The sequence below is a fragment of the Periplaneta americana genome, chromosome 17, assembly GCF_040183065.1.
Source record: "Periplaneta americana isolate PAMFEO1 chromosome 17, P.americana_PAMFEO1_priV1, whole genome shotgun sequence".
In the NCBI taxonomy this organism is placed as follows: Eukaryota; Metazoa; Arthropoda; class Insecta; order Blattodea; family Blattidae; genus Periplaneta; species Periplaneta americana.
Window position 1 is genome coordinate 72,592,319 of NC_091133.1, and position 12,895 is coordinate 72,605,213.

The following is a 12,895-nucleotide window of genomic DNA, read 5'->3' on the forward strand; positions in this document are numbered from 1 at the left end:
CATGCAATTCAACGATCAGTCTCCTTAAAAGTCACTGGTGCTGACTACACCACATGAAATGCACAGCTCCAAGATATGTTACAGATTGAATCATTTTATGATTTCATCAAAAGAATTTCAAATAACTTTTCTCGAAAGTTGCTGTATCATCCTAATCCTCTCATTCGAGCTCTGGCTACCTCAAGCGAAATTAGATTAATTAAATGACTTCAAGAAAAGGATAACTAAGTTGGAACCAAAAATCATTTTAATATCTCCTTATATTACTTTAAAGTAAAAGCCTTATTTATATATAAGGCTGAAACTTATGTAAAAATCAACATCATGACAATAAAATAAAAAAAATGCACTTTAAATAAATGATTATGGGAAATATTAGGGAACCGGAGAAAATCCCTGTGTTGTCTGGGCTACAAGCTTGCTCAACACAAGTTATAAATAAATTCAGGGTTCAACGGAATTTGAACCCGGGTCCCTGGTTTATAAGCCCAACAGCTAGCTATTAGCCATCATGCTATACATACCATATACATTTACATATCTATCAACTGGGAAAAGGGCCAATGGATGACCGAGAATAAGATGCAATGAAACCTTAGGGTAGTACACGGAGAGTCTCTTAATCCATGAAGTTGTACTGGTGAATACTTACTTACTTATGGCTTTTAAGGAACCCGGAGGTTCATTGCCGCCCTCACATAAGCCCGCCATCGGTCCCTATCCTGTGCACGATTAATCCAATCTCTATCATCATAACCCACCTCCCTCAAATTCGTTTCAATATTATCCTCCCATCTACGTCTCGGCCTTCCCAAAGGCCTTTTTTCTTCTGGCCTCCCAACTAACACTCTACATGCATTTCTGGATTCTACCATACGTGCTACTCGTACATGTCTTACTAACTGTAGTAACTTTCGAGGAATATCACTTTCGTTGACGTCGTACAAAATTGTTTCCAGTATTCTTTTGAGAAGATTAACTCCATATGTAGATGCGCGTCACTATGTTTCTGATTCGTCCAACTTATATTATACATGCATGGTTGAACGTATTTATTTATAATTTTTATTGTTTTCAACAATTTAACGTCCATTTATCCAATTTTAATGCAGTCTATGTTCTTCTCTTGGTTATGGAGGTTAAATGTGCACACTTTGGCAAATATCAGCCATTACATACATACATACATACATACATACATACATACATACATACATACGCCACATTGACTTTTATATATAAGATTTTTGTGAGAAGCATTAATCAGTACTGATGGAAATGCTCCAGATAAGCTAGTGATTTCTCAAAATTCTTACTGGACGGTTTTTTCAACACCTAAAATGAGAGTATGTCAGGTAAAATATCACCCGTACAAACGAAATATGGAGAAAAAAAAAGATGAGAAATAAAATAGAATACAAACATTTTTGCTACGCACACAACTGTTAAATTACAAGTGGCATCACGCAATTTTGGTCAAAATTATTTAAAGTTTATCTGTGTTAATATAATTCTGTTTCAATGTCGAACACGCCATGCATAGCTTGATTATAATTGCTTTTCAAGTATATTTTTATTTTATAATAAAATTCCTCTTTACGCATGGCACATAAATTATATTTCCTAAGTATCTGACAAGAAATTAGTGAAATACATCTATCTGACGTATGGAAATGTTAACTTCAAGTTCTCTCACCTCTGACTGAAGGAGGTTTCTGGAGGATGCTGGTTGCCTGACCTCCAGGGAAAGTGGCATTCCGTTTATGTCGACCCTGAAAAAAAAAAAAAAGAAGAAACAATATCAACCTGTTACTAGCAGAAAATTGCACAGGAATATTTAATCATCATCTTGAGGCACTTCTGAGTCTGTTATAAATTCACATTCTATCATGACAGAAAAAAACGAAAACATATGCAAATGTATGCAAAACCACAGCAAATATCAACTTTACGAAATTAGTATTCTGTTCAAATTTAATATTAAAATACAACTTCTTTCTTGAAATTACACATTCCAAAATTGATTAGGTGCAAATTGGGTGACATGTTTTTTTAGAAGTAAGTATTTTGGTAAATGTAGAAGAAGAATAATTCACTTTACATGCTACTTATATTTTTCACGCCTTGTTCCTAGAATATAATTATAAATCTTAATTTTTATAGACAATAATGGATCAGAGAAAAAAGAGACAGAACAAAATATCCATGCTGATTTTTTCTGTGGCTGTTGCATATTATGTCCATTTAGAGTAACACACAAATATTGCATTATACATAATAAATGAGACTAATATTCAGAGAATTGTAATAGTTTGATGAATTAATAATAAAATAGGCACACACAGATATAAATAATAATGTGGTATCTAAGGCTTGCATGAAATATTTGCTTTAATTCGTTGAAAATTAAACTTTTACATAAAATATAGTATCGAAAGTGCTTTCCTGATGTTGTATTAAAGCAGTCGAACATTTGGTTTATCACCATATTTATTACATACGTATTAAAACAATTTTGACACGCCCTTAAATTATTCAGCCCCTGTGAAATGAATAACGGTATAGCAATTTTGTTTTTCCAGTGGGGAAGACAGCCGAGATGTGATCCCAATAGCATTCTCATTAAGAAAGCATAGGAACTCTTAATTTTCTGCCCTCATACGACTTTATGGCGTGCACTACTCAAACTCTCTTCGGTAATAATACCGGTTTGAGGCAACATTTTCGTTTTTTTTTTTTTTTTTTTTTTGATATTGTAAACAGCAAAGGATACTTTGACCTCTAAAATCTACGTCAATATAAATAACTAGATAATTATGAATGCATATAACACAATGTCCATCTATTAGCCTACATTTAACGACGGTTATTAAAAGCAGAAAAGCTCAGTTTCTGAAGTACTGTAAAACTTTCTGGAAGAATGAAAATAAGTTCATTTCAGTGAAACTCAAGACATCGATTTCTTTCAGCATCAAAATACTTCCCTATACCTTCTAACATGAAGAAACAAACAATATCAATCTTCAATGGTTCTAAATTATTCAAGTAGTACGATATTACACACATCACCAAATTTATATATCTACTTCGGAATATGTATTATATGTCTTTCTCGTGTTAAATTCTATCGTACCTGGTTAACATGTTTCGGCCTGTTATTGGCCTTCTTCAGAACTGGTTGTTGCTGGTCTTGGCGCCTTTTGCTTTGTTTCCTTTGGGGGTGTGTTTTTCTGTAGTGTAATGTGGAGTCAAAGAGTGTGTGTGTTCTAAAATTGAGTTGTGTGTTGAGAATTTCAGAGACATCAACACAGACATAGAAATTCTACACATCCAACTAAAAAGCCAGAAACTAAACACACTAGAACAATATGAAATATACAGACACATAACCAAATGAAATTCTCAACACACAACTCAATTTCAGAACACACACACTCTTTGACTCCACATTACACTGCACAAACACACCCCCAGAGGAAACAAAACAAAAGGCGCCAAGACCAGCAACAACCAGTTCTGAAGAAGGCCAATAACAGGCTGAAATATGTTAACCAGGTAGGATAAAATTTAACACGAGACAGATATACAGTATAATACATATTCCGAAGTGATATAGTGTTAAAGTTGTGTAATCAAGATGTAATATATATCTACACTGTGCAATAACAAAACAAAATATTTCCATTATGCATTTCACACAAATCACTAAAGCATGCTGTATGTAATAGCATATGAAAGATCATGCATTAACTACTGTATAAGGCAGGCAGGAGTGTGGATCTCACTAAGTGACAGCTTACAGCCAACTGGTCGGGTTACAACAAGGAAGAAGATGGGCAATGACACGAGAGCATATCAAACAGTGACATCAACAGAGCCACCCACCGGAGTTCGTATAGAATTAGTATAGAGCACTTCACACTCGTTACGATCAGTCTCTTGTCTGACCTACATGCAGGGCGGAGATATTAAATGATCTAGTTAAGGGGTTAGATACAGCTTACAGCAGTAAAAGTTTTGGAAATATTCACCATTTTTTTCCTCCATTACTGTATCTTGTACAATAATGAAAATTAGTACGTATAAAACATTGCCCTTCTGCTATATTAAAAAAAATATTTTTATGATTAAAAAAAAATTATCTATATATATATATTTTTTTTACAAATTCAAAATGGTGGCAGTTCACTGTGCAGTGATGAAGCGTTTCCCTCATAGTTCATAAACTTGTTAACTTTTTCATGTTCTCTCTCTTTTATTTTATTGCTGAAACTCATGTTTACAATATCATGCTCTTTCAACTACATTCCTTAATAAATTTTATATATATATATATATATATATATATATATATTTATTTATTTATTTTGTTAGGAGAAAGTAGCCTACTGATACTTGACCATTTTTAAATGAATTTATTTTTTATTAGACAATCTATTGAAGGTAGAGAAGTGATCTTGCATCATATTGTAGATATAACATGCATAAATAAACACAAAAAATTTCATCACAGAATATTGGATAGTTTTTTAGTTATGTGGGAAATGCTTCATCACTGCACAGTGAAATAAATTTTGGGAAAAAAAAAAAAAAAAAAAAAAAATGTAAATATATATATATATTTTTTAAATCGTAAAAATATTTTTTTCATATAGCAGAAGGACAATGTTTTACACATACCAATTTTCATTATTGTGCAAGATACAGTAATGGAGGAAAAAAAAAGTTGAATATTTCCAAAATTTTACTGCTGTAAACTGTACCTAACCCCTTAAAGCTAGTAGATGGGTGGTTGAACACCTAAGTCAAAATCTATATAATTATGAATGTAATGTACTAATATACAATATAGGACCAGATAACATTTTCTTTTTCTTCCACAGGTGCTATAATATTACAATACCTCCTTTATAAGTGCCCGCTTTTCCCTGTACTGACACTAGATTCTCGCATAGCGTGTCTCCCTGACCGTGTGGTCATCACGATTAAGGAATACAACAAAATCGTCACAGGACAAGCACGAGACAAAGGACAAGTCCCAGTCTCATTGAATTAAGATAAATCTCTGCCCACTCCGGGAATCGAAACACGGATCGCTTAGCTAGGAAGCGCACGCGCTATCCATTAAGATAAAATATTTCAATGTTAAATACAAATTTTTTCGTCATGTTCCTACTAGCTTACCGTTCTCCAGTTCACCTAGATAACGTAACTTTGGGCATGCTTGTAACAGACATGTTAAAACCTACTTTTAATTCAATGTGTATTTTAATACTGTAATAATTATATTGTCTTTGTATCTTACATTTTTTAATAACATAACTTCTTTAAAAATGACCGATACTGTACCTACGCCTAAAGTTTTGGTTATACGTATTATAACTTTATAACACAAAACATAGCGATAAGTGTATATTGACTTGCACATGCTTTTCATTGAGGCTGAGATGTTTCCAAAATAATATAAATATAAATTAAGGTCATTTAGATGAAAATATAAGAATAGCTCCTATTCAATTTTTTTAAACATATTTTGTGTACAAGTACGGTAACTTACTGGCATTCAATGAACTCGATGTGAGCCAGTACAGAGTTTTTTTTTGTTATTAGTGATAAATACGAAATATACCTGACAGGATGAAGTATTTGCTGGTTTTATCATAAATGTGACTGATTTATAACAGTAAATTTGTCACCAATGTTCGGGGAAATTGGCTGTTTCTGCGAAAAATCATTACTGCAATAAAAACGAAAAAAGGACTTTTTTTTTAGTTATTTTAAAGAAAAGCAATATGTTAGTTTTAAAAATGGCAGCCGCAAAAGAATGAGAAATTATTTGGAAATTCTACTACTCTCTTTAATGGCCTACAGAACCATTGATGACTGGGTTTGTGTATAAAACGGAGGAGCAATAAGGCTGATTTACAAAGTGTATAAATTTTTAACAACTTTACTTCGCCATGATTGTTTCAAATATAATGCCGTGCATAAGATTACTGCTAATTAAGATTCTGTGTGAGTGTGTGACATAACATGGTGAAGAAAAAAACTAATCACGGAATGTTCACAAAATTACTGTTACATTTTTAACCATAAGTACGATATTTTATTTATTCTTCACAGAAATTATGAAAAGATTGTCATGAAAAAAAAACCTGGTCCTGTGCAGGTCTTTTGAACTCAAATTACTATCGTTATTTGAAGGAAGTGTAATGCTGTGATTTTTTTATTTCGTGCTGTTTAGTTGGTAAATGTAAAAAGAGCAAAAAAAAAAACAAGATAAAACAAATTTTACCTCGTGGGTTCCTCTCACAGTACTCGTCAGCTAAATAGAATGTAAATATTTTTTTATTAATATTGGAAACATAGACGTTTAACAAACACATTTTAAGTCCATTCCATTAACAAAATACCTTTAGTGTTTAACACAAACAGTTGAAAAATTCCTTCTTTCAACACATCTTTAGAAATTTAATATGAATAAAGAGTGATTTTCTTCTGGAGGAAAATGTATTGGAGAAAAAAAAACCGGACCGATCTTTGTAGCTGATTTTAGAGCCTTGTTCACTCCAGAGCACGATAGACTGGTAACTAAGACTTTCGTGGTTCGAATCCTGCCTGGGAAGGAACCTTTTTTTTGTTCCTTATTCAAATTTATTTCCAGTACCTTTCGATTGCTGGTAAAATTCATGTTCTGGAAATAATAAGTTAATTAAGTAGTAAAATATCGCTGCAATCGAAAAGTATTGGGAATAAATTTGAATAATGAACACAAAAAGGTTTCCTTCCCAGGCAGGATTCGAACCTCGAAAGTCTTAGTTACCAGTCTATCGTGCTCTGGAGTGAACAAGGCTCTGAAATCAGCTACAAGGGTCGGTCCGGTTTTTTTTTGTCAGCTACTGTACTATAGAAGACGGAGAGATGATTACTACCCAGTACACGGGAATTTTGTCGTTTTTAACCTCCTTTCGTCCAAATTCAAGACTCGAGGTTTATGCGAATTCAAAGAAAAATTATGTTAATACACAATTATTAACACATTTCTCGGTTCCATGATAAAAATATAATAAACAGGTACCGTTCCTCCAGAAAAAAGCACCGTGTTTAATACTGCTGAAGATGTATTAAATGGAATATTAGATCAGTTACTTCTCAACTATTGTGACAAGGAAATAAATAGTAGTCCATACTCATAGATACCGCTACCAGTTTCTTTGCTAGCAACGACGCTAAGCTGTATAAAGACTAATAGGTTACTTACGAAACATCACTTTTCAATAATTGCTGAACATCTGTCTCCTCCAACTAACCTTCGTAATAAAACAACACTTTTAATAAGAATCCCTCTTAATAGAATCAAGAACTCAATTTCAGATTCATTAGAGATTTTCCCTCAATTTGATTGAAGTAAGTACTTCAAGCAATCATGATTTCTCATTATCCATCAGAATAGCCAACGTTCTGAAGTTCCTGAAACTAGTAATTATTTTCTTATGATTCACCCTATAGTAAGCTCCATTAGTATTGGACACAAGTCATTTTCCTTTCTGTGTAGGTTGCCTGGCAGGAAACAGTCAATTTGGCAATGTTACAAGAGTTAGAACTGCTCTTCAAATTACTTGCAAACCAATCCCTGTCATTATTCAGTTGTTCTCCCACAGATGAATTAAGGCTACTTATGCAACCACCGGCATGTAATGTTATTCAATTTCATGTGGGAGGCTGGTGTAAGCAACTGGATTGGAACTGCACTGTGTATTAAATCAGTTGCAACCTTTACTAGAAAGAGAAGAAAAGAAGCTATTTGAAATGTTTACTCGCAACATTGTATCGGTACCGTAAAAACATTTAAGTTTTTATGATAAAGAACGATCTTTAAAATTAACAATTCAAGAACAGGTTGTCAATATAATACATATGTATCAGTCAGCACAGGCCAACATTCCAAACGCCTTATCCTGATTTTATTTCCTGAAACCGAGATTACAGTTTTACAAGCTTGTTAGAGTACTAGTTGTTGTGAGTTATATTCTTCCAGGAGAGTGGTAGAGTAGGCAGACGAATTTAAAAAACGGGTATGGGTCAACAGAGTGCCAAGTATTATATATCGTATTTTGAAAATATGGAGGAGAGACTAAAAGAAATAAGTAATGAGGAATAAAGAAAGGAGTAATAGTTATTTTTGCACGGGCTAGACAAATGCCTAATCTCGAATCAAATAATAAAAAATAACAAGTTCTTATAAACTCGAGTTGTTTATAATTTACTGAAAGCTCTTTTTTGATGAATTAAAAGTGATGTCATTTCATCTACAGAAAACTATGTTAAAACATTTTCTAGATTAACTTAGGAAATATGATTTAATTGTAGTTAACATTTTAAATATCTTTCACATACTATTCTTTAAAATATACAGAACACTAATGCGTACTATAATATTTTCATACACGGTAATTTTTTAATTAATGTCAAAGGAAATACTCATAGAACATTAACATAGAAATGTAATAGTAATATGCGTTACAAGAGCGGTATGTTGAAGTTTTCATGTTCGAGGAAAAGTTTGAAAAAGCGAAACGTAGTTGAGCTTTTTTAATTTCCGAGAATTGAAAGAAAACATACCGCTCGTGTATCGTACATTATTTTGTGCGACGATCGTTTATTACATACCTGAAAGAGGAATTTCTAATTGGTTGCAATGAAATCTCCATCTTGGTTTCTGTTCAATGACGGCAAATTTGCAAAACAAAAATATCTATCTTCAACATTGTTGCTTTAAAATGTTTTCTGTGTTTATTATACTCCAGCAGGCCGTGATATACGTCTGTCTTCCTCCCCCCCCCCCAGTCTATAAATGCGAACTTAAAACAAACAGCTTCCTTAATGTTACATGCATCACGAATGCAGTAACTTTAGTGGAGTTGTAGAGTTTACTTAATTTTTGAAAATATTTAAAAACAATAATTAACAGTGCAATTTAGGTGAAATTGCAGTGGTAAGTTTCCAATTTATAATTATTACTATATTGAACGTCTCTAAAAATAATATGTTAAAAGCCTAAAGCAGTAAAATCAATATGTCACTTAAGCGGTAAGAAGAGGGAAATTGTTATGTGTGTTAGGTTGGGAATACTGAATGTGGAATTTTAGACTTACCGCGGATTGGTTTTGTGCGGAAACCAAGCAAATACGCACTATCTCGCACAAAATATTTTACAGTTCCTTTAACCCTGAAAGCATACGTGAGGTTAGTGACATCCTTGATGTATGCGTTAAAATATTTGCTTATGTTTATGTTACATCAGGCTTGGGCTTTAAGTGATGTCAAGAAAAATCTATAGATGAACATCGTATAGTAATTATCATTACAATAAACATATATCTTATAGAAGATGACAGATGTATAAACTGAGTGGTCATTGTCCATGTTTCATGATGCACATTCACATATTTAATACCAGTCATAAAATTTTCTGACGGAACAGCTTGTGTGTGTGTGTGTGTGTGTGTGTATTATGTATTAGTTCCCATGTCCAGGATTTTCACTACAAGATTAGTGTTCATATAAAATAAAATAAAGTAAATGGAAACGAACAACAAACAGGCAATAAAAATACAGCATAATCTTGTTGAGCTAAGAGACGAGTGCTTTGTTTTCTCGTAATTTATTTTATTTCCGTAAAATACTAGTCCTGCTTTACAGGTCAATTATCAAGGTAAACATGCTCATTCAAGTCACCAGCTTCATTTATACAGTATAACATACAAATTCAGCTGAGATTTTTAAAAGGGCTCTGAACAGCCGAAAAAAATTGTTTACTTTTTCATTTCGGTTGGAATTTTTAATTCCAAATATATATGTTCAAATTGTCATTTGGCATTTAATTAATTTCTCTCCTCATATTAATTGAGGAGCTGGCTGCAATAATAACGTTAATGTAAAAAATCGCCTTTGAGAAAAATTAAATAGAAATTTAAAACAGTTAGCAACAAAATCTTTACATTTGATGATAATCATATGCGAATGGATTATGATACAATCTGATCCGTTTGGGTATGGATAATATTAATTTATTATTATAAAGCTATTATGATAGTAGGAAAAATTTCTTGTTGGTTAAATTATTATGATTAAAAGATGGGTATTTCCATATGACAACAATGCATAATCTGAAAAAAACAAATGAAAACCGTACATGGTTAAAATCAATAGCGGGCACAATGTGTTCTTTGATATGCTAAATTTGAGAGTGTTAAAAGAGTTCAAAGGGAATTCCGACATGAGTTTGGTGTGCATAATGTACCTAAATACGATTCCATAATGTTGTGGTATCGAACATTTGTAGAAACAGGTTCTGTGTTAAAAAAAAAAAAAAAAAAAACAAGCAGGAGGTCGCAGGCGAAACATAATACCTACGAGAAGCAGCTACCTCTTGACTTGGCCCCCAAACTCTCCAGATCTAACTCCTCCTGACTTCTTCGTGTAGGGTTTTGTTAATGACATTGTCTATTCACAGAAACCCAGGAACATTGATGATCTGAGAGTAAAAATTACTGAAGCTTTTCAACAAATCACCCCTCTTATGCTACAACGGACATGGACTGAATTGCATCACCGTTATTAGTTGTGCAGGGTGCGCAACGGGGGTCATGTTGAGCTCTGAGGAATCTCTCATCTTTCAGTGTTGTATGCACAAAGTTTCAACAAATAAAGTTCAGTAGTAAATGTTTTACGTGTTTTTATTTTATCCATACCCTAACGGATCACCCTGTATATTAATAAATGATCCTAATGTGAAAAACTAGAAGAGATAGGATACGCAATGAGAGAATACGAGAAGAGGTATAACAAAAAAGTCAATTTGTGAAGTGGTAGAGAAGCGTCAGTTGAAGTGGTTTAGATATGTGAATAGAATGAATGAGGACAGGAAAGCGAAGTGATGGATATGTGGATAGAGGGTGCAGTAGGAAGAGTACGACCGAGAAACACATGGGAGGATAGAACAGAAAAAGTTGGAATGAAACGTGGGAAAAGTAATATGGAGATGAAGAGAATGAGCCGAGATCGAGAGAAGTGGATGAAATGGACAAAAGAGGAGCTCCGACGCCTAGTGGCATAAGAAGCTAATGAAGAAGACGAATAAAACATGAATTTTATAGTGTCTAATACTTAAAAATACCTATCTATTAGCAGCGTTAAGACGCTGACGCTCTCATTGTAAGCAGCTCCTCAATTTCAGTTACAGAAATGAACATCAAGGGAACGTGGAAGAGTGCGCACAACATTTTTCTCATTGAGGAAAACAAAGTAAGAATAAATAACTAACGGCAAATAATTTGCATTCCAATTTAAATTATAAAGGATCATGGAATAAAACTTCCGAATTTCTTACTCAAATGGCTGCAGAGCTTCGGAAAATGCGTTTAGAAAATACCATTGGGCGTCTTCTTAACGGGCATTCCGCTTCTTTGTAATGTAACTTAAATAAGTTATTTACGTACTTTCTAACGTATATAAAATAACAGATGTAAACCTAAATACATGTAAGAATGCTTCAAATATGAACGCTTTATACTGCTGGTTTTTAAGGAATCCGAAGGTTCATTGCCGCCCCTATGTAAGATCGTCATTGGTCCCTATCCTGCACAAGATGATTCCAGTCCCTACCATCACATCCCATATTCCTCAAATACATTTTAATATTATTTTCCTATCAACGTCTCGGCCTCCCCAAAGGTCTTTTTCCCTCAGGTCTTCCAACTAACACTCTATATGCATTCCTGTATTCAGCCATACGAGCTATATGCTCTGCTCATCTCAAGTAACTGTTTTAAAAATTCTAACTTTAATTTTTTTAAAGCAGACTTACACCTATACTTAATATACGTATAATACATACCATATTACCTAATTTATTTGTATTTCCAATAGCCGAATAAATGGAACATATTTACTTCTGTTTTTTATATAAGTTACGTTAGAAAATACGTAAATAATTTTAGTTAAGTATATTACAAGGAGGGGGAAGTACGCTAAGACGACGCCTGTACACCGAATTGCATTTCTAAACTCCGAATGCTCCATAGCAACTAATAGAACAAAATAGGTGGTTTTCCATTTAAATGTATAAACCATTTCCCAGTTTTGTTTTACAACTCAGTAAGTCTCAACGTGGGTATCATTCGTAGCTCTGCAGACATCATGATGATACACTATTTTCTTTCAAGTAAGCTGAATCATCTATGTAAAGATTAATTTTTGGTCCTACAGAATATATCTGTTATGGTAACAATGATTATTAGAGGGATCGAACTCGGGTCCTTGGTTTTACGTACCAAGCACTCTAACCACTGAGCTACGCTGAAGTTCAATCCACAGCACCGAATCGAACCCCTCTCCTCTAGTGTTTTTCCCTTTGTGGACTGACTCAAGTTCGACATAGCCTATATCTTGACATTATATTAAGTCAACTGCCATTATATATACAAGGAGCGCACTCAATTGAGTGACTTGGTGGCCGGGATTCCACTGTTGGGCGAAGAATCTACGTAAATATTAATTTTTTGATCCTACAGAATATATCTGTTATGGTAATAATATTCTGTAGAGCCAAAAAATAATCTTTATGTCAATTTTGGAAAGTAACACCTACAGCTAAGATGTTTATGTAATATTGACGCTAAAATATGTAAGTAGAGTCAACACTATGACAGGCCAAATCGGCCCAGAGAGTAGCGAGAGATTAAGGCTCCCACCTTTATACACAATCGGGATTTAATGGCAGTAGAGATGTCAGCCCTATGTGCCCGCCGCCTATACCCCCAAGAAAATGCTCTTGGTACTCATTTCTCTTAGAGGCTAAGGAGACCTAGGACCACAGTGCGGCTGAAAGGAT

At 33.6% G+C, this 12,895-nt stretch overlaps 1 protein-coding gene across 9 annotated transcripts in view; it reads right to left on the reverse strand.

Moving 5' to 3' along the window:
• Positions 1-12,895, reverse strand: part of osp (myosin phosphatase Rho interacting protein outspread) — a 720,049-nt gene that overhangs the window by 48,202 nt on the left and 658,952 nt on the right. For 7 of the 9 annotated variants that reach the window (XM_069816128.1, XM_069816126.1, XM_069816129.1 and 4 more), the window contains exons 5-6: positions 6,296-6,325; positions 1,697-1,772 (exon numbers count right to left, since the gene is read on the reverse strand). In XM_069816128.1, coding sequence (XP_069672229.1) covers positions 1,697-1,772; positions 6,296-6,325 — 106 coding nt within the window. Of the gene's footprint in view, positions 1-1,696; positions 1,773-3,785; positions 3,869-6,295; positions 6,326-12,895 lie in introns of those variants that run through there. The other 2 variants (XM_069816133.1, XM_069816125.1) reach the window with 2 other exon arrangements.